General features: G+C 42.3%; 1 protein-coding gene across 1 annotated transcript in view; it reads left to right on the top strand.

Annotated features, from left to right (window-relative positions):
• CFAP74 (cilia and flagella associated protein 74) overlaps positions 1-23,003 on the top strand; it is a 110,165-nt gene that overhangs the window by 20,498 nt on the left and 66,664 nt on the right. Inside the window, exons 6-12 of the mRNA XM_090024482.1 lie at positions 281-385; positions 4,996-5,169; positions 5,430-5,540; positions 7,978-8,080; positions 8,890-9,047; positions 17,078-17,288; positions 18,281-18,472. Of these exons, the coding sequence (XP_089880608.1) occupies positions 281-385; positions 4,996-5,169; positions 5,430-5,540; positions 7,978-8,080; positions 8,890-9,047; positions 17,078-17,288; positions 18,281-18,472 (1,054 nt within the window). The remainder of the gene's footprint in view (positions 1-280; positions 386-4,995; positions 5,170-5,429; positions 5,541-7,977; positions 8,081-8,889; positions 9,048-17,077; positions 17,289-18,280; positions 18,473-23,003) is intronic.

Below are 23,003 nucleotides of genomic sequence, written 5' to 3'. Positions count from 1 at the left end.
CAGACTGTGTTTAAGGGGTCCGCGAAAGATGACTTATGTTCAATCAAAAATATGTGAATATGAACACTTACAATTTGAAGGGGTCCACTTCTCCATTTAAAATTTCCAAATGGGTCCGCAAATGAAAAAAGATTGAAAACCACTGTGTTTAATATAAATCAGTGGTGTTCTAAAAAATATGTCTTAAGTATAAGGCACCTTAATAGTTTCTGTTATTTTCCTTGCAAGGTTTTACCATTCATTCCCAATTTCTTTTTTTTTTTTCTTTTTAATGTAACAGTGCAGCTATGTTTCGCCTACAGGCAGTGCACAGTCGTCTGTGCACTGAACTGGAGAATGAAAAAGACCTTGAGCCAAAAATCGCTTTGCTGCTGAAAGAGAATGTGTAAGTTAAAAGAATAAGAGTGAAAGTTATTGACGTTTATTAGTTTTCTTTTCATTCTACATTTTAGCCCAAAGTCTTAAATCAACTTATTGATTCAGTTTTAGAAGATAGAGAAAGTATCTATATGTAATAACTAACATTTGAGGTGATCAAAAATTTAGGGCTTGTCTATATGGGGAAATTAGTGTGCAGCAAGTCAAAGTGTGAATTTATAGCCCCGTGTGAACATTCTTAATGCACAGGAAGTGAGATAGCTTTATCTACTTTTGAAGTGTTCCATATACAGAAGCCCTCAAAGACAGTCAAGCTAATGGAAAAAAAGATTAAAGGGCATAACCTGGTGGTTTTGTTTCCTATACCTGTGGCAATGGTATAATGTATTTAGCAGGTAGATATCTTGAATTCTTTATTTGTCAGGTTTGCAGCAGTTTCAAAGTAGACTAAATTTTGGCATAAACTACCGGGCAGCCCATCATTAAAGAACAGTTCTACTTCCATGAAATCAACAGCAGTGTTCCTGTTCACTGAAGTTGGATCAAGTTTTGGCCCCAAATCTTCCAGTTAAGATGCAGTACCCTCATTCAAGATCTTTAAGTGAGAATTCTCCAAGAATTCTACAACAAACCATTAATATGTTTTAGTTTCATAGAGAATTTTTAAATATTTGTTTCCTTCTAAAAATGTTTTTCTTTTCAGTGCTGAATTTTTATAATTCTTGAAGTCAGTTTAGGTTAGGAGCAAGTTATTCTTCTGCTTCCGTCACAAAATTACATGCAGCAGCTCCATCTAGGTAGGGCCAGTATCTGAATTTCAGCAGTTTGCAGAGCGGCTCTTTTCTGTTATACCTGTGGGATTTATCCAAGGAAGAAAGTATGCATTTTGAAAATGCATCACAAGGCTCATCTTGAAGGGATGATATGACAGTTATCACTATTGTGAATCAATTAAAAGGCAGTCTGTTCTTTGTTTCAATATTAGGCCTTCTAAAACACTGGTCTATATGTCCAGAATTTTTTTTCTAGTCATTAGCCCATATTTCATGATTTTGAACCAAAGCAGCCTAAGCAGAAAGAAACATATCTGTAAAATGTCATAGCTTCAGTACTAGACCTTGGATAATTTGCCATTATATTAGTAATGGTACTTTTGCACAACAGCCATCTGCATATTTAACTAATGGAAATGTATTCTATTTCTGTAAAGCTCTCCATCCTGCAGATGCCACAATTTAAACTTGAGTGCCATCATTCTTCAGCTGCTGTAGTGAAGTTTTCTTTATGGGAAACTTGGTGAATATCTGTACATTTCAGCACAGTGAACAAGAATTTTGAAAGGTCCTCTGCTGTCTTTTGAAGGAAACAAATGCTTAATATGATAGGGTACAGACCAGATAGAGATTTCTTAAACCTCCTCTGAATTATAAATCATGTAAAGACTCCCTTAGATCAAAATAACTCTGTTTTCAACGTAGGTGGTAACTGCACTACTTCAGGTATACACATTCATTCTTTTGACCTCTTCGGCAATTTGTTTGCAGCTGTAGGAAAACACAAAAGACTCCCCCAAATATCCTACATTTGGCATTCATAGGTTTATTTATATCCCCATTTAATGAGGCAGCCACACTGCACCATACATTGAAAAGGTATATTGCTACCTGTCAAATGAATCTCTTCAAATGTTGATTGCAAATAAATTAGCATAACATGTACAGCAGCAAGGCTCCTTGAGAGCCAATTTTGACCAGAACCAGCAGCTCACTGCTTTGGAAATGAAGCAGTTTACCTTGGGCCAGACCCTGAGTTGGTATAAAGTAATGAAGATCAATTGCCATGGTGAACTGAGTTGAATTGGCCATGCCAGGAGTCAGGAACATTTTGCAGCAGGGGCTGTTTTAGATGAGTTTAGCTATGGGCACCGGCCACTTCCAATCAGGCCGACACTGCTGGAGGCGAAACCGGAACCAGAGCCGTGCATCTGCTGCCACTCTCACTTCTCCTTGCAGCCCAGGCAAAGTCTCCTGTCCCCAACCCCGCTGAAACACTGCAGAAGGCCCCCAGCTATATCAACCAGATAAAATGGCTTTAGTCCATGGACTGTAGGTTGCTGATGCCCAGAGTTTGCTAATGTAAATGAATTGCCAATCTGAATGTATGGGTTGGTCATGTTTTGAAATATGAAAAAGGCTGAACTGCAATAAATCCACAGCTATATATGATTCTAATTACTGTCCCATCTCTTTACTATTCATCTATTATGACATGTATTTTCTGTTGAATAATATATAAGACATTATCTCAGCACATTTATGTCCTTTTTTAGATATTAAAAAACAGTAAAAGGGAAGTAACATCTGCCCCTAGAAAAACTGGTGAGGATAAATGCTTCTGGCAACATTAGTAGCACTTACCACTTCATCATCCCAATCATGTAGGTCACTTAAAATAATTAATACTTTTAGTATCATATTTGGAGCCATTTTTCAGTTTAATATAACAAGGTTTTTATTAGCTGCAATCTCTCAGATGCCTCTTAGAGGACTATAATGGCGAAGTAATGGATACAGTTTAGCGGTGCTCTGAATTTTTTTCCTAAATAAATTTCTCATGCTCTTAATTGGTGACTCATATATATTAAATTATTCATTCAGGTGTTAAAATATAAAACCAGTAGTTTGCAGGAAGGGATAGACAACACTTTTTCCACAAATATCAGTGAAGGGACATCAAAACAAGAATGTGAACAGGGGCTTATAGACATGCTTAACCACATGGTTAGTCAGAAAATAGGACTGCATAATACAGAATTACATAAAAGCATTAGAGGAGCTTTTTAAAGTCGTTGTTTGTAATACAATTGTTAGACCATATGTATATTTGTCTATGCAGAGAGATTTGAAAGTTGTTAGGAATTGTGGCATACCAAAACAAAGTAAAAACACTTCCTAGAATTTCCTAAGACAAAGAGATTGTTTCCTTGCAGTTTCTAATTGTTCATTTCATGCACTAGTATTAAAGTGTCTTATGGTAATTCTCACTTTTCCTCAGAATAGTTTTCTCTTTGCAACTTGGTAGATAAATTTTGCAAAGGTACTTCAGTTCTATTTCCAAAAGTGAGTTAAGCACTCGAGTTACTAAATTCTTTTGACATTTTGTGAGATTTAGGCTCTTTTGACAATGGGTTCATCTACATGTGCACTTTACTGCAGAATTGACTAATTAGCTCTGCAGGAGAGCATCACCAGCTACACACACACCCAGATTAGGGCGCAGTGGATTAACTCCACCCAATAATACTACTGTCTGGGACAAATACTGTCCTATGGTGAAGTAATTTATGCCACCACAATGCACATGTAGATGGGGCACCAGTTTGTTACAGTGCAGGGACTGCTTGCCAGCTAGCCTTACACTGTAACACACTCATGTCCCAGCCAGTCCCTCTGCTGCCTGATGCTGCCATCCAGAGCATAGGGTTGACCACCCCCAGACCTCCTGCCAGCCCAGGGCTGCTTCTCCCCAGGTCAGACTGCTGCAGTCCCGGGTGCATGTATAAATACTGTGTCCAGGAGCAGCTGACTCTAGCCCAAACTGCACCAGAATTTACTATGTCAGATTAATTGCTTGTGTAGATACACTCAATGGAATTTAAAGTGCTTTTGAAAAATTTTACCCAATGTAAATATTACATTTGTGTGTATGATCTATTCTGACCAGAATCCCGTGCTTTTTTCCAGTTTGGACTAGACTCCAAACTGTCTGATCTGTCCACAGTTCTCCCATGGACTCAGTCTTAGGCTATTCCTGGAAACACGTTTTGCCCCTTAGGTAAAGTACACTCTGCCTTAACTTATACCCATAGCCCCATCCTTACCCAGGGAAGTTGTTTGGCTTGCTATACATTCCTAAGCAAAACTGGAGCCTCAGTAGTTTGCATCACATCTCTCCAGCAGGGTAGCATGGGTATCTAAATGTCATAATTTCCTTTTTTGAGTCCATGCTTCAAGTGAAATGAATGCCCCTTTATCCAATTTAAGCATTCTGTAGCAATACAAGTATAGTAAAACCAGTCCACCCTTCACCCTACTTCATTTAAGGTCAAACTTAAGGTGATATAGCTAACTTGTATCACTGTAGGCTTCTATGTAGGGGTAACAGATCATAACACATGCCGCAGCTCCCCTCCCCTTTAAAGAGGCTAACATGTATGTTTGTGCACATTCTGATGCCACCACTGTGTTATCTAGGCACCTTGAACAAAACATAGAATATTCATCTCTAAGGGCCATTACTGAAAAAGCTTAGAAGTAAGGTGGCTTTGAATTAGCAAAGTATTAAAATATTATCCCATAAACCTTCTCTTTTTATTTATATTGCTTAACAGCCAATTTGAGGAAGAAGTTTGACATCTCTAAAAATCACAAGCATTACTAAACATTAGCACCACTCTGGATGATTAGCTACAACATCCTTTGTAACTACCAGGGTGAAACATGACTGGATTTCCATTTTTTACTATGGAGCTACCGCCTCTAATGAATGTATATATGGTAATTACCTGATAAAATGCTGGTCCTTTTGGGGTAAACCTAGTAACTCTTTGTTTAAAAGGTATGATATGTGGCAGATTGAAATTGAGCAGGGAAAATTTGGAGGTCTCCGAGAGCAACTTGAAAAGGATGAGGAGACCCTGGAGAGACAGTACAAAAAACGGACAGAAGAACGGATTCAAAAAGAAAAAGCTAAAGTCCTGCTGATGGAACAAAAAGAGCGGGCTGGGAAAAAGTAAGCACAATTGCTGAGACCCTACTTCTCTTCCCCAGCAATTTGCTGCCCAATAAGAAATTTCATTCAGGTATCGGGGAAACTTTAGGAAGGTTCTTTATTTAAGTGCTAACTATAGAACTTTAAACTGGGAAATGGAATTAAAGAAAGAATGTAAAGCAAAAGCAACTCCCAGCTTAAAGCCCCTTAACTTTAGTGGGAGCTGGTCCTCTCTCAGTAGTCTAGGACTGGGTCCACCAGGTTTAATCTGTCTTTTACAGAAAAGAAATGGAATCTCAGGAGGAGTATGAGCAAAGACATCAAAAAGTAATTGAAGATGCTCAGAGGAATAATGAGAAAGCAGTCCAGTGTCTGAAGAAAACCATGGCCAGGTTTCTAATGCTTCTCCTTGACAGTGTCCTAGCACAATATCTGAAATGTATTGTTCAGTACAGGGGTGTCTTTATGACAGGGGTGTCAAAAATATGGCTTGCAGGCTGGATCTGGCCTGTGGAGCTGCATGGTATGTTCCACAAGTCTTGGACCAACCCTGCATGTGGCATGTGGAGGTGGTCTGGTGCATGGGCTAGACTTGGTACCACTAGTGCTGTTCATGGCACAGAAGGTTAGTCCAGCATACAAGCTGCATACGGTGCCCATGCTTAACCAGCCCCACGCACTGGCTCTTGGATTGATCTGGATCAGGCTGTGTCAGAGCCAGCATACAGGGCTGTCTGACAGCTGACTGCATACAATGCTTGGTCCAGCCTGTGCACCACCTGTACCAGGCACTGGCTCCACTCTGGGACTTGTGTTGCCTGTGGTGTGTAGGCTAGACAGTGCAGCATGTGCCGCCCACAGCAGAGGTAGCCAGCATGGGGTACACGCTGCATGTGGTGCCTCATCAGACAGTCCTTCACATTGGCTCTGGTGTGTACAGACAGCCTGGGCCATGATCCTGACCACCCTGGAGCCACAGACATTGGATCTAGTCTGCGCACTGTCTGCAGTATGCTGTCTGTAGCACAGGGGGCTGGCACAGGGGGAGCTCGCTGTGCACATTGTCCTACCAGCCTAGTCCTGCCTATTGGCTCTGGCATGGCCAGATGTGGCCCACAGACTGGCCCAGAGACCTTTATCCAGCTACATGAGTTTCCTGCTTTAAAAGAAAACATTTTACTGTTAGATGTATTTTCTGTTGGAAGTTAGAAACTTCCAGCTGTACCACCTAGAGCTATTATCCATTCAAATCCCATAAGATACAAAGCAACTTGAATAACTAGCATCTAAGGAAAATCCCAGTGGTTTCATGAAGTAGTATGGAAAATTCAGAGGTTGGCATCTTTCTTTTTCGGGCTGTACTGGCCTTATGTTCCAGAATGGGATTATATGTTGCTGGAAGGGTTGTAGTTTAGATGAAAAGTGAAATCAAGCTCCTTGGCACTTGTCAACATTAAAGATCTCTTAATAGTTTTTATATTTGTACAATTAAATTAGTGTATTTTGATACTGAAGAGACTCTCAACAAAATATTTTGTAAATCATTTTGCCTGTATTTTTAAATTTAGGCATTGGAAAGGTATTTGAGGTAATTGTATATTTTTCCTATTTAGTTTTTTTGAGCTTTTTAACCCAAAGTTACAGTAATCAAGGCAAACAAAATTAACTATCTGCATTACTTGATTAGGTCTGCTGAAAACTAAATCTCTAGCAAATTAGTGGCTCTGCTGGAAGAGAATATAGGATTGTAATTATGTGGAAAATATCCACTAGTTAAAAATTAAATCAACTATGTTCATTTTTAACATTTACCTTAGTAAGTATGGGGTTTTCTCAGGCTTGACTTGAGCCCATGGTTAGGTATATTTCTAGATACAGTGGATGCTTCTGCAGAAGTTGCTTAATGCACAGAAGACTAGTTGTACTGTGTGCTAGTGTGGCGTGTTAAACCTGTGTTAATACGCTAATAGGCAGTAAATTTAGTCTAATGTGTGTTAATGTCACTAAAAAACCATTCATCTGCACTACCGTATTTTCGTGTATGTAGTCTGCGGGCTATACACGATTTTACAAACTTGACAGATCGGTGCAGGCTATACAAGGGTGCAGGCCATGCAGAATCTTTAGAACAGTATAGCCCATCCACACCCATGGGCTCCAACTCCAGCTCCGGCAGCCATGCCCAGCAGAGTGCAGCTGGTGGCAGCGGTGGGGAGCAGAGCTTGCAGCTCCTCATTCCTCCCCTCCCCTGCAGAGCCCACAAGCCCAGCAGAGCCTGCGCTCGTGGCCATGTCTCGGGGTGCGGAGAATACATGGACTATTTTACAAAAATACAGTTTGGGTGAGGGCTGTATGCACAAAAATACGGTAATACTCAGTAGCAGGAATTATGGCGCATTAAATTAGTAGCTGTCATTACATGTACTAAACTTAATGCACTGTAATTATGGCTCATTAATGAATGTATAGATGCACCCAGTGGGCTAGCTTTAACTGTTTAAGCTTTGATGTCACTGTGTGACTGGTTATATAAACAAGACACACATCCTTTCCATACTGTAGTGAGTAGACAAATTTCTCAATGCAGCACATACATTCTTCATGTTCAAAGTGTAAAAAAAATTGTTGAGCAATCTAGCTGAAAAGCATTTTTGGAACATGTAATTCAAATGGTGCTACATTCAGAAGACTCTTCCAACTGTTCTATTTTATCATACCCAATATTATAGTAAACACAGCGAGTTAGAGGAGGAATGTTGGGTGACATTAACACTACTTATTTGCCAGGCTAAGCATGACACAGTCTGAAAGGTTTTATTCTACCTACAGGATATATCAGAAAAAAGCAAAAGAAGAACTGGAAACTCGGGAGCATATGGAGAGAAGGATGCAAGCTGTGCTTTCCCTGAAAAACAACATCACTTCCAATAGGGTACAAGTACTAGTGCATAGATCAGTAGTGAAGCAATTGATTGATTTGAAGCAATTGATTGATTAGACTGACAGATTTTAACGAAAACCATTTTAGTTTTCACTGCTACATTTACATGATCTGGTCCTAGTACTGAAGAAGCTTCTTTTAACACTACTTATTATCTGCTTATGTAACTACTTATCTATTAACACTACTTACATGGCCAGAATCACTGGTCGGGTCAACTTCCAACATCTTTATTTATCTTGAATGTGCATCTGTCCCTCACCTGCCCTAGCCCTGGGTGGGCAGTTCCTGCCCCAACCCTAAGGCCACACCCTTGCTCACCCATGCTCGCCTCGATCTGCCCCCCCAACACTCTTCCCCTCTCCCCGCTCCTCTTCCCCTTCCTCCACACCAGACTTACCAACTGCAAGCAGCACTCCACACTGCCGGCTCTGCTCCTCACTGCCTACGTGCTGCACTACAGCTTTGTGCACGTGTGGACCTTTATCGGACAAATTATTGGCCACATCAGGCCAATTTCCAATACAGAAAATTTTCTTTTTATCAGTGCCAATCCGATATTGGACCAGTGTATTAGTGTACCTCTAAACTCAACCATTATAAGGTGAATCTGGTACAATAAAAAAAAAAATTAAAAAACAAACCCAAAGGCAACTTCAAATATAAAAAAGAGTAAAGGAAATTCTACCAAGGAAAATCCACCAAAAAATCAGACATAGATAAAGGTTTCCTTACCATATGCTATTGTATAGCTTATATTGTATGAATGAAATATGTAACTGATTTACATGACTTCGTAGGAAACCCTTCGAGCCCTGCAGGCAAGGGATAAAGCAAGAGCTCTTGAGGCAAAAAACCAGGAGGTGAAAATGAAAGAGGCTATTCTAGCAGGAGGAGGCAATGTTGCCAAGGAGATTTTTCTCCATAAACGACTGGTGGAGTTTGAAAGACAGAAATTGTAAGTAATAATTTTGTTGTGTAATTCTCAGCTATTTGCTGGTGCACATATCTATTGAATAACTATCACGTTTCCACCTGCTCTGCTTTGAAACTAAAACACGTCATCTTTACTGCTCTTAGCCTTGCAACCCTGGAACTGCACTGATTCTTGGAGTATCTTGTACCTAAATATAGTATCATCCCAGATTTTTGGCTCAAGTATGCCCCATATACTTCAAAGAAACTAGTTTCATATACTTCATCTAAGGATTTCACTCTGTGCTTATATGGTTAAAGTGTAAAGGTGTTATTGGTTGAAGTGTAAACCCTCACCTTAATCTGCATTTGTATCTGTACAGGAATAACTTTCAGCTCCACTGAAATCAATTGTACTCTTCCCTGGTATCAGCCCTCTCAGATCAAATTGTATGATCAGGACTATATTTGTAAGGATCGAAATTTTGTCCTGTATTGATGACAAAGTAACTCTTGTGAATAGATTTAAAGAAGTGGTCTAATTCTCTGTGTGTTCATTTCATGAAAGCCATCTTAGTGAAAACTATATGGCCTTCTTTTTGACAGACACAGCAATGTAACTATAGCTGACCAACCAGGGAGAGATGTAAGGGTAGTTATCCTATGTAATCATAACTAACCTTTTGGAAGTAATCATATAGATTATGGTTCAAGTACAATGATGAGGCTGTGTAAGGACTATTGCACTTGATGTTCAGATAAATAATAATAGCTTTAGTCTTCAGAATGCTGAATCAGCCATTTCATTAGTACTAAATGCACATAAAAATAAATATATATAGAACTATGGAAAGTCTCTAATGGAAAAGCTTAACTTTAACCTATTTTTGGGTTTAATCCTTCTTCCTTTTTCACTCTTTCTCCCTTCTAAATTACATAGCAGTCCCAGTGGGCATGTCTACACATTATTACCATATTTGTCCATTACTTTGGGGTGTGCTCATTTATTAGGGATATGTTTCCAGGGTCTTGGTAATTCTATTAATGTGCTGCTTGTGTTACTTGTGTTTCTATACAGAGCTGTATCTCTCCCTTCTGCAAGCCCTCACCCCCAATGGAGCTATCTTGCAGGACTCAGTTTCAGTTGGGCTGGGTTCCTCCAGTCCCCAAATCAGTCATACGCACAAACACACCCAGATTAACGTGACATGCCTGACCTGGCCGGGTTAATCAGCATGGACAGGCTGACACCCTCGTATGCCAAGCATCAGTTCATCAGAGTAACAATAACTACAGTCAGACACAAGCACACAGTTAAACAGAATACCTCTGAATCCAGCTTGGTGTTCAGATGACACCCTTATGGCCCAGCATTCAGTTCATTAGGGCATGTCTGAGCCAAACTGGGTCAATCAGCCTGTACAAGCTAATCCCCTTATGTGTTTCAAACTCAGCACATCCCAATCTTTTAGCCTCTTGATGGGCAGACCCCACAGTACTTTTGGGCTTCACAGGGATCTTTAGCTTAGGTAAAAGAAGCGTTGCTGCAGAACAAGTGGGGAAGGAGAAGTAAAGAAGGCAAAATATACCCAGTTACCACCAGTTTGACTAAAAAGTTATTTATTGCTAAGTATATGAAATATATAATGACACTAGTAGTAATAGACATGCAAAGGAAAAACAAACACAAACAGTTACAGTATTACCCTGGTTTCACTAAGTATTTGGGGAAACTTAGCTCAAGCTTAATTAATACAGTTCAGGTTCAGAAATCTATGCTTAGAGAGAAAAGAGAGAGAGCTGGGATCTCACCAGTCCAAGGCACTTGGGTTGCAATGCTGACAGGTTAAAGTTCTCAGCACAATCCTTGAAGGGAGATGATCTGCCTCCTTCAGCCTCTCGAGAAGAAAGCGGGTGGTGTCAGTACACACACTGCTGCTGCTTTTACAGATTTTTATACCCTCAGTTCAGCTTCTTTCAAGCATTCTCAATAGTGTAAATCAAATTGTCTTTTCTATTGACAAGGGGTTATCTGGTTGGAACATCTCAGGAAACTGATTGATACTCAGGAGACACATACTTAGGAGCCAGCTTGGCATTCCTATGGATAGCAGATATACTGATGGGATATCTCCTGGTTTCTTCAGAAACAATAGATAGCTTGCAGCATCAAGGTTTTGGATTTTTACTTGTGAACAAGCCTCAGCTTAGCATGACTTTTCCAGATCCTACTATAGTCTTTTAACAGACTTAAGGCAATTATTGGAGTGTTCATAACCTTTTGTGGAGAGGACTTCCACCAGTTGTCCCAGGAAAAGTATGACAACGCTTGTGGTCAGGGCTCCAATGGGCTGAACACTGTGATGAACCCTTTACCATTGTTCAACTGTTGCCCATACCCCCTGACTCAGTGTCTTGCCTCAGTATTCCCTAACCCGGCAACCGAGTTTTAGCCAATTAAGTTTAAATAGGCCTCCCATAGTGGGACTGGGGAATGTACAGCCCAAGATGCCTATTAAACTTTACTTCTGCTTAGAGGTGGGGGGGAGGAGGAAGTCCTTTGTAAATCCAGATTAGAACTGGTCTGATAAATGCTGAGCTGGGTATGTGGGTTGATTAACATTTGGAGCACAGATTCCCCATCATGCAGTGCTTCCCTGCTTCTCTGATCCCAGAATTCACTGCAGTCTCTGCTTCAGGCTTTCTGTTCTGCATCTCTCGTGTAAATGAATGGTCATCTGGTTCCATCTTGGATGCAAATGAAACCTAGGGCAGTTGTTTCACTCTTGTCACTCTTATCTGGAGGGTTTTAAGTGTGTCTCTCACTGCATCTTAATCAATTTCTGTTTAGGTGGTGGTGGTGGGGAATCTTTGTGAGTCAGACAGTCTGTATCCTTTGTCAGGGTTCCCCAAGAACATGGAGGTGAGAGTAACAACATGCAAATGCTGTGGGGTGATTTTACTCTAGAGTAAGCAAATTTGGTCCCACCCACTCCAGCCCTGCACCAGCCTCCTGCAACAGCCAAGGAGAGCTCTAGGCTCCCCCTGGGTCCTAGCTCAGAGACTGACAGGGAGCACAGGGCCAGGACACAGCTGTCTTCTGGTGGGACCTAGGAGATTGCCTGCTGCAGAGCCCAGGTAGGGACAATGTCCTCCTGCCCCAGCAGCACGGAGTTCCCAGCCCCAGTTCCCTGATTGGAGGCAAAAAGCTTGGAAACAGCCACAGGGGAAGGGCAGGTCCCAGCCCCCTACCCCAGTCTGCCAATCAGCCAGGGGCTTGCTGCTAGCTTGCCCGCTGGCAGATTGGGGGGGGGGATGGGATCTGCCCCTCCCTTGCAGCTCTTTCCAAGTCCTGTGCCTCGATTGCCCAATTGGGGCATGGGGCTGGGATCTGCCCCTGACCTGGACAGTTTCTGGTCAGCCCTGGGATATGCAGGAAAGTCTGTACATGCTGCTCAGAGCTGGCTTTGAACTGCTTGAAACAGGAAAGTCCCCAGCCACCTCCAGGCTATCCTTGAAGACTTTCCCATGCAGCCTAGGGCTGGCTAGGAACTGTTTCAGTCAGGGGCAGGTCCCAAAAAGCTCCATGCTTCACAGGGAAGTCTCCCTGTACAGGGAGATCCCAGCCCCTGTTCTGTGATTGTGGAGCTGAGGCTGGGAACAAGCTCCCAGCCTGTTCCTAGCCCCTGCTCCACGATCGCAGAGTGGGGTCTGGGAGCTGCAAGCTGCCAGGGCAGGGGGACATTGTCCCCACCCAGACACTGTTGGCAGAGCCTACCCCAGCAGCAGGCAGCTCCTGAGGCAGGGAGAAATCTCCTGCCCTTCCCCCCTGCTGCCCAGCTGACTGGGAGCAAATTTGCTCCCGGTCAGCCATCTACATGTGCTGTACTACACAGTAACTAATTTCAAGTAAATATGCTACTTGTATTTACAGGTAGCAAATATACTCACAATTTAAAGCTAGCTACTGTGCAGTAAGCGTCTGTACGAGTAGATAGTGACGCCTACTGTGCAGTAATTTACTCTAATCTTGAGTAAAGCATCTCATGTAGATGCACCTGGCATAGATCATATGCTGTGCTTGATTTAACATTGGCTCTGACATGACTGTATGTTCCTCATAGCAGTTTCTTTCTAATTTCAGCTGTCACTCTGCTAACCTGCTAAAATGCCACTTAGCTATTTTTCCTTGTCCCTTTATTTTTCATTTCTTTCCCAAGAAAGAGATGATCTATGCTCCATCATCTCTCTCTGTTGCAGCCTGAGTCTATATTTTTGATTTCCTGAGTAGCTAATTCTTTAGCTATTATAACCTGTAATTGAATTTGTACAGTTCACATTTCAAAAAGATAACTAAATTACACATAAAATGTGACTGAAGGCTAACATGATATGTTGTTATTAAACTTTTTGTAGACCTGACAGTACAAACCAGACCTAACAGTAAAGAAGGGTGGTCTTGTGGTTGAATCATAGCACCAAGACTAAAAAATCTGGTGCAGGTTCTGGCTATACAACTTTGTCGCTTATCCCGTCTGTTTCATATCCCTTAAATATATTTTAGAAATAATAGCATTTAAATGCCTTAGGGGGTTGTGAAGCTAACTTTAGTATTACTAATAAGCACTTCAAGATACAAGTCAAGAATTACATTTTCCTGACTTTATTTCGAATCAGTGGGTTTGTCTACATGTGCAATTGGTGCTATATGGGTTTACTCCACAGTAATTTACTGTGGAGCAAACCTGCCATGGGCAGGCATGTACATGTGCGGCCATTTGGGAGCAGATTTGCTGCTCATGGCAGTAGCTTGCTCCTGGCCTTCTCTGGCCCTGCTCCACCCTGCTGCAGCAGCCAGGGGGAGGCTCTGGCCACAGCCAGCCCAAGACCCCAGCCCTACCACATATCCCCAGCACCATGCTCACTGCAGACAGTTTTAAGAAAACCACTTTATTCCTCTCCACAAACGCAGACCCTGTGCCCCTTCCCTCCCCAACAAGAGAGTCCTTCCCCCCAGCCACTCTACAACAGTCCCTTCCCCACCTCCCTAACAACAGAGTCCTTCCCCTTTTCTGCCCCACAACAGTCCCTACCCCTCCTCCCTAGGCCCTGATATGGGCTGCTAGAGCTCCTAGATGACTCCAGGTGTTGGGACTGTCCCAAGACAAGCTCCTAGTGCCCTGAGGAGCCCTCCCCCCTGATTCCTTGTAGCTGCCAGCAAGTGGCAGAGGCTTAGGCAGGCCACCCATGCTGGAATACATGGCATGGCCCCAGCCAGGGTCCTGAGGCATGAGAATCTGATCCAGCTGCTGCATAAAGGGCATGGATGTGTGGGGAACCCCTGACCGGTGGTTGTGGTCATTGATGCTGACCCACTGTGCCCACAGGGCCTGACAGGCCCTCATGGACATGGGCATTGGAGCACCTGCTCCAAGCAAACTAGCTCAGGACCTTGGCCTTGCCCCATAGCACCATGAGGTCTGCTGTCTCCTCCTGGGACCAGTTCTGCACCAAGGAGGTGATGTGTGCCATTGGAGATGACACCAGCATGGCTTCCTTGATGGCCCTCATATCCTTTCTAAAGTGTGGAGTCCAATTCTGGACTCTGCAGTTAATTCGCTATCTGTATTTGTAGGCACCAAATTAACCACACAGTAGACTAATTTACTGCGCAGTAAGGATCTGCACATGTACACAGTGATGCTTTACCATGCAGTCAGTCAGCTGTGTGGTAAAGCATCTTGTGTAGAGGTGCCTGGTAGATATCTAAACAAGTTAATTGAAGTAAAATTCTAGAAGTAAAGAAAAAAAAACTTCACAATCAAGGTCCGTTTCAGAAAGGTCTACAGAACTTGAAGGAATGAAGATGTAAGAAATAAAAAATAGAGTTTTCCTGTGGATTCTGCTCTTCTCCCATCTTCAAAACTCTGTCCCCCTTAGGCATGCACGCTCCTTTTGCCCAAATGGTAACACTAGAATGCTAAGTGAAATTTGTTCTTTATGGAGACACTATCAACTTAAGAATCAGACCAGTTTGAGACAGGTGTTTTCTGTTGTTATGGGCTATGACTTCAGATTGCAATAACCAAAAGGGATTAGGAGAAAACAGGTTCCTGCTTTTCTAGGTTGTTTTCATTATATATTGATTATACAACAGTTTTACAGATTCATCTCTATAGTCAGTCTCCAGTGTGTGTGGTTGGGTGGGTCCTACACCCCTGGCACATGTTCATTTAACAGCGTGATGGGATCTGATTTCCAAGCCCAACAATTGTACCTCCTGCCTTGCTACGTGCATGGCAGTAGCCGTGACATTGGGATTGGGGATTAGATCCCAATAGTTCCATTACTACTTGTTAGTGCAGGGGAAGCCTGGGCTTAACCTGCATGAGCAAGTTGAAATCCAGGTGCCTGAGCAATCAGCTGATTGTTGGCCCTACGAGACAGTTATGAATCCCATTAGAGACCCAGGGATGTCTGGGGACTGGAGCTGACAATCACCTGGTTGTTGGCCCCAACCCTGGACACTCCCAGGTCTCATTCACCTGGAGCTGCAGGGCAGAAAATCAGCTGATTGTTGGACCTGGCCCAGACAACCCCAGGTTGAAGACCCAAGGCTGTCCGGACCAAAGCAGCAAGGGTGTAATAATCATCTGATTGTCAAAAACCCTGTGCTGGGCAGAACTGGTCTGGCTGTCCAGGGTGATGGAGCAGAGGCTTTGTAGAGCTGCCTAGCACATGGTTTAAAGTCCTCCTGCCGGGGAAAAAAAGTCAACTGACTGTTGGTCCCAGGGCCCTTCTAGACATTAGTGTTGTCTGGGCCCCAGGATGAACAATCAGATACTTGTTGGTCCCCAGTCGCACCTTATATTTAAGGTGCCATACAAGCAAGGCCAAAAAGTGTTTTACATTATATATAGAACATTTTTATAGCTTATTCCCCATTTTACAGCTTTTTTAATTGGGTGTATGAGTAGCACTCTTCCTATTTATGCTGTGATGAATATATTAATCATGACATATGTGTAACATAAAGAGGGGGCCTTAGACACAGCAAGAGAGAACAGGGGAATAAAAAGCTGATTTTACAACTGCAGACATAGGCAGTGAAATTCAGGAGATGGTACAGGACCTGAAATTACTTACCTGTTTATACAATCCCAGTTACCATGGTATTTGAACATCTCACTTTCCATAATATAGTTATCCTCTTTCCTTATGTCACAGAAAACTACTGTGATTAGTACCAGAATTGCTAGTATCAGAACTGAGGCACAGAATTACTAAATGGCTTGCCCAAGTTTACGAGGAAGTCTGTGGTATGGCAGAGACTTGAACAGTATGACAGAACAGTCCAGTAAAATCTAGATAGTTAGTGGGATTAAGCTTCATAGCCCTCATGCTGCTGAGGGTTTGCAGACATGTAGGTCATTAACAGCAGGACAGCTGAGGTGTCCCTGCTGATTGTTGTGGCTTTTATTTTAAAGGGTACCACTTCTCCATTTGGCTGCACTGGACTGCTAAGGAGCACCAGCTGATCAGAAAAACAACATCCTTTGAAGTAAAAGCTGCAGCAAACAGATGCATGGCTCATCCTTTATTTGCCAACACGTTGCAAATTAGGCAGGTTGTGAACCGTCTGGATACAAACGATCCAGGTTCCGGATTACTACGCATCCTCAGGCTAATACACAAACCACCGGACTATCCTTTTTCTTTACTCTTTTTTTTCTTACCACTAAATCTCAGTTTGAGACTATCACTTTAAAGGATAAAAGCAAACTGAGTCAACAAAATTGTAGGTTAAAAACTTGTTTTAGTCTTCATTTAAAGGAGTTGTCCTGAATCCTTTGCCAGTTTTCTTATAATGTTCTGATTTCAATATTTACTTCATGGAAATACTTAAAATCCTTCAAAATCCCATGTCATTTTGGCACAGACAAATGACCGCTGCAGCAAAATGTGAAATCCTTGCTTGTTAGCTTAAGGGCTCAAAAAAGGCCAGACTTTTTGTACATAGTATTAGAAAACCCATTATCGAGCACTAACATTTTTATTAATCTTTAAATACAGAGAATTCAAAGATCAGCAGAAATCTAAAAAAATTGAGATTGTAGCTCGGATTTTGCAAGAGGAAGCTTACATGCAGAAGCAAGAAAAATCTCGAACTTGTACAGAGGCAGTGAGGAGTTGCAGTAAACTTCAGGATTCTGCGCTGTGGAGAATTAAAACATGGCATTATATTGAAAAGACCTGTGAGGATCCAGCTGCAGCAGTATTGCAAGTAAGCAGAGCTATAATGCCTTGCAAGGTGTAGAGAACTTGTTTGTCTGCTGTTAGAGTACTAGGTGAAAAAATGTTTCTTTTGCTCTCTAAAAATTAATGGTGTGTGTTTGGTACCTGTGAACAAGTAAGAGCTAGATTCTGTAGAACAGAGTGTCTGCACTTCACCATGAGTTCCATCAACCTGCAGATCCAGTCTCAGCTCTCTTGAGCAGGGATACTTTTTTGTTTTGAACTGAGAAATAGAATATAGTTGTAAAAATGACTGAATTTTCACATTAGTGCCCTCCAAGAACTAAAACTAAGATAATCCAGGGTGCCCTTATTTTCTGATTTATTTACCTTCTACCCTGGCAAGCACCAGGTTTCAGAGTATTTTGTGTAAGAGCTGAACACTGTTCTGTTTAGAACCCTTCCATGAAGCTTTTAAATCTGGCAAAAAGGGGATAATTCTTATCAAATGTATGGTCCTTCTGTCCAGTCCCTGGAAGTATTTTATTCTGGATATTCAAGACAAACTGAGCCAAAGAGTAAGGGGAAATGTTTTGTTCACAGTTTTGGATCTGTCCATGTGATTTCTGGGCTGATGTATGTTTCTGATACCTTTTTAAAACACAAAAACTTCTCTGCTAGTGAATATGGGTATTGTAAATCTGATGTTAGAAGTTTACACAAGAAATTGGGCTATACAATGGTCAGTTTTTAAAGCAGCTACATGGTAGAATACTTTCATAAATATCCTTCTGTTTTATTGAACATTGGTTTCTAGACTTCTAATTCCTGGCAGTAATGTGTTACAACTTGTTGAAACATAAGGTTTTTGCTATGCATACTGTCATTAAGATTTATTAACATAAGACACAGTTCTGTTCATTGAAACCTCAAAACCTAACAAAATATATTAAATTGTCTGTTTCTAAAGTGTTACTCTTGGAGTAGTGACACTTGAGTAGTAATTTCAAAGTATATCCTAATTTGGCTCCTGTCTCGTAGAAGTCTTGGCGCTCTCCATCTGCTCATTCCTCAGTTGATGAAAAATCCAGTTCTGAGAAGGATTTTTCAGGAAAAATATCACACAGTATTCTTTATGGAAATGATGAGGAAGAAAGTGAGGAAGAACAGGATGAGACTCTAGCTGAGCCAGAGTTTACTGGACTTTGGAGTCAAGAATATGCCTTAAACAAGGTAAAACTTTCATTTTCTGTTACTTACTGCATGTTTCTGTTCTAAATTTCCTTTCACTTGGCCCTTTGTCATGTGAATTTATGACTCAGTGTTTTTCCATTTGAAAGTTTCATTTTTTTTAAAAGGTACTGCATGTGAACAGGTTTTCTAAAGAACATTTTTGTTCTATTATATTCAATTTCTTATGTTTTTTTCATCATCATGTCAGAGTGCCTTCCAGTAGCGAATTAAGCAGTACTTGACATCTCTCCAATGTGGTTTTCTCCTTTTATGCTTGTGAGTGGAAAATTGTATCAGGATTTTTTGATAATTGGGTGAAATTATAACTCCACAGACATGTCAAAAATTCCCATTGGATACTGAGGGGCCTGCATGTCACCCGTGTTTTTCCCTTCCCCTGCTTTCTTTCTGTGACATGGCAGTGGGCTCTGTGGATGTAGGGAACACTGGATATGATATACCTTGAATTTTAGTATGGCTTTTGACACTTCCTCCCATGACAGTTTCATTAGTAAGCTAAGGAAATAGAGTTGAGATTAAAATAATGTAAGGTGGGTACGTAACTCATTGGATTCATTGTGCTTAAAGAGATGTCTTCAAAATCATGATGCCTAATTGGGAAAAGACATTGAGTGGGATTTCCTTGGGTCTGTCCTAGATTTAGTATTGTTTAATATCTTTAAAAGTGATTCTTTCACTGTACTTGGCACTGATGAGGCCCCACTTGAAGGACTGTGTCCAGTTTGGGACACTACACTTCAAATGCATGTGGACAAATTGGAGACTAGCAGAGAGCAGCAAAAATTATTAGAAGTCTGGAAAACATGATTTATGAGGAAAAGCTGGAAGAAAGGGTGCTTATAAAGAAGATGACAGTATATTCTCTGTGGCCACAGGGGACAAGACAAGAAGTTAAGGTCTTAATTTTCAACAAGGGAAATGTAGGTTGGATATTAGGAAGAACTTTCTAACTGTGAGGGTGGTTAAGTACTGGAACAGGTTACCTAGAAAGGTTGCAGAATCTCCATCACTGGATGTTTTCAAGAGCAGATTAGATAAACGCTTGTCTAAGGTGGCTTAAACAGGGGTGAGTTTTACTTGAACAGGGAATTGTACCAAATGACCTCCTGAGATCTCTTCCAACCCTACTTTTCTATGATTCTATGTTTTTAAACAAATTGTTGAGAGACAGGTGTATCAGTTTGTGATGACAGGATGGGAGGGGTACAATACTGATTGGTCTTATTTCCTTTTTCTTTTTTGTGCTTGTTTGTTAAAAACTATCAAATTAATGTGTGGCACCAGGATTTTCAAGGGATGTTACAGGATTAGATGAAACTCCTTGTGATTTGGCCATCTAACTCCCTTTGCTTCTTTTCAAAATTCCGATCTTGAAATATAATTATTTACTCCTGTACCATTCTTCAGGAAAAGTGCACACACACAATCTAATTGGCAACCCATTGCACACTAAATAAATGCTTTGTGTGTTCCTCCAAAACATTAATTTTAAATCTCTGGCATTTTCAGTGACTTTTTTAGTAGCATCATCTAAAACTAATATTGTTTGTATCTGGTTTTCAGTAAAAAATGTGGATTCAGCACTATTGTAGAGTGTGTGTAAAGTAGCAGAGGCTAAAGAGAGGAAAAGGGTGACTTAACAATTATTAATAGAACCACTAATCTTTAAGAACATTATCAATCAAAGCGGTTAAAGTTTTATGCTATGTTCTTATAATATGTGTTCGTTTAAATATAGGAAATTATCTGGCTGTTTTAGTTTAGAGAATAGTAAAGACATACATTACTTTATATTTAACTTTCAAAATGGAACATGTCATTTGTTGAGTTAATCATAAAAAATGTGATTTTTTTTTTTTTGCCCAATACTAAAATAATTTTCAGTGCATCAAAGTGACATTTAGGATTCTGAATACAAATAACTATACATATGCAAAAGGAAATCTTTGTTTTCATATCAGACAAGAACTCACACATTCTTCCAGAGCATACACCTTTCATGAGATCTCTCTTTTGAGTTGCATAGGACCTTCAGAACAAACTTGAGCTTCAAAGAAAAAGACACACTATGGGCTCATCTACACAAGACTCTATGGCGACGTAGCTCGTCGCTACGCCAATGCCGCTGCTACGACCAAGCAGCAATGAGCTACTGAGGAGTAGTTTGTTGCTACTGTGCCATTAGGGTTGAAAATGACCTGTGCACTGCCAGGACTGTGCAGTACCAGTGGGTACTATGCAGTCATTTAGTACTTGCTCTAGCAAGTACTAAATGACAGTGCAGTACCAACTGTACAGTCAGGGGCACACGTAGACATACCCTATAAGTACAAAAGTTTTCTTACATGGAAGAAAATGGCTACAGAATCAAAATTGCTATAGAGTTGGCTGACTCTTGAGCTAGATACTGTCAAGTGGGTGCGAAACTCGTACCTGGACAAGAGAAAAGCAGTCGACATCATATAGCTCGACTTCCAGAAAGTCTTTGACCTGGTATCCCATGAGGTACTGATCAGAAAACTGGAAGATATCGGGCTCAACTGCAGGACCATCAAGTGGGTGCAAAACTGGTTGTGGCTGCAGCTGGAGTATTGCATCCAGTTCTGGGCACTGCACTTCAACAAGGAAGTGCTAAAGCACGAGAGGGTTCAGAGAAGGGCCACCTGCATGATCAGGGACTTGCATGGCAAGCCATATGAGGAGAGGCTGAGGGATCTCAGACTCTTCAGCCTAAAGAAAAGAAGGCTGAGAGGGGACCTGATTGTGGCTTACCGCTATATCAGAGGGGTACATCAGGGGCTCGGTGAACAACTGTTCACCAGGGCACCCTGGGGGAAAACTAAAAACAACAGCCCCAAACTCCTGGAAGATAGTTTTAGGCTGAACATTAGAAAAATCTTTACAACTAGGGTGTCCAGACTATGGAACAAGCTCCCTCCAGAGATGGTGGAATCATCTACCCTAGATGTCTTCAAGAGAAGACTGGACGGTCACCTGGCTGGGGTCGTCTGACTCCAGATGTCTTTTCTGCTCAGGCAGGGGGCTGGATCTGATGATCCTTCGACGTCCCTTCCAACCCTATGATTCTATGACTCTTGGGTTAGGTACAGATGTTGTACTTATCATGCAGTAAGTGTACAGAAAGTGCTTTATAACTAAAACCAAGCAGACATTCACAGCACCCAGAGTGCTTTAAAAATGGTGGATCCCTGCCTGGATGTGGTATCAGACTAGAGTGCTTTAGGTTAGAATACTTTATCGAGCTTCTGTACCAGACCCCATTGTGAGTCAAGATAGGTTGCATTCTGCCAGCATCCCATGGGACTTTACAGCACCCAGCTCATCCTGTCTTGCAAGGTGGTATTCTAGCCTCAGTCAGAGTCCATCTGTTCTTCCTGAGCACTGAGGCAGCTTCACCACAGGGCTGTCACTGACAAGAGTCAGCGAAGCCTCTGTCCCCAGCCCTGCATCCTCCCTCTGGCCAGCAATGAGCTGCAGCAACACTGGGATGGGGAGAGGGTCTGTGTGCCTGCACTAGCCCCAGCGCGGGGGAACCCACATCCCTGGGCTGTACCACCCACACCCCATCACAAAGCACTCCATAGACCTGACGCAGAACTTGGGAGAACCCTCCCATTCTGTGAGACAGCCCTGTGGGAACATGACTGTAGTCCCTGCACACCCTCCCAGGCACCCTGCCACCTGGACCCCAGCATGGCCCCCCTCCTCCCCAACCAGGAGGTAGTGCAGGCAATTTACCTCTGCTAGGTCAGGGTGACAACAGGCAGAATATCAGCACTGGCCCTGCACAGAGGCAACCCTGTGGCCTCTGTGACTCAGGCATTTCTGGCAGGTACCTGGCCTATGGACACTTGGTGTGCTTCAAGGCTTTTTTGGCCCACAGCTACAGGGTTCTGGAGTAATAGGGTGGGGAGGCAGGGGAGAGGGGGCACTGAGCAGTGCCGTAGCAACAGAATTTGGTGCCCAGGGCAAAGCTTGCAGTGGCAGCCTGCCCTCCTGCATGGATCCGGGGGGCACTACCCCCCGTGCTTGCCCGGGAGTGCACACAGCAGCGGGAGCTGCTCTTCCTCCATCCCCACATCCCTCCAAATGAGCCACTTGTGGCTCTGTTGCATGACCTGCCCCAGGTGGGCAGTGCCTGTTGGTGCCCTTTCGCTTTGGCACCTGGGGCAGTTGCCCCACTCATCCCCCCTGCCCCCCTTGCTATGGCACTGACACTGTGCATCCAAGTTGGGGCAGGGAAGCAGCATCTCTTGCAAATGTTGGCTGGAATGATCTAGTTGGGGATGGTCCTACCTTGAGCAGGGGGTTGGATTAGATGGCTTCTGGAGGTCCCTTCCAACCCTCGTTTTCTATTATTCTATGAACCTCAGAAGCAGGTCTGACATGGCTAGTTCCTTCTGTGATGCAGCTAGAGGACAATGGAAATTCCAGCCTGGGGTGAAGGTTGTTGTCAGAATCATGTGATGTCTGCTGTAGGCCCCTGAAA

The sequence above is a fragment of the Crocodylus siamensis genome, chromosome 12, assembly GCF_052110815.1.
Source record: "Crocodylus siamensis isolate JL-2025a chromosome 12, ASM5211081v1, whole genome shotgun sequence".
NCBI classification, from domain to species: domain Eukaryota; kingdom Metazoa; phylum Chordata; order Crocodylia; family Crocodylidae; genus Crocodylus; species Crocodylus siamensis.
This window is presented reverse-complemented; position numbering and strand designations above follow the sequence as displayed.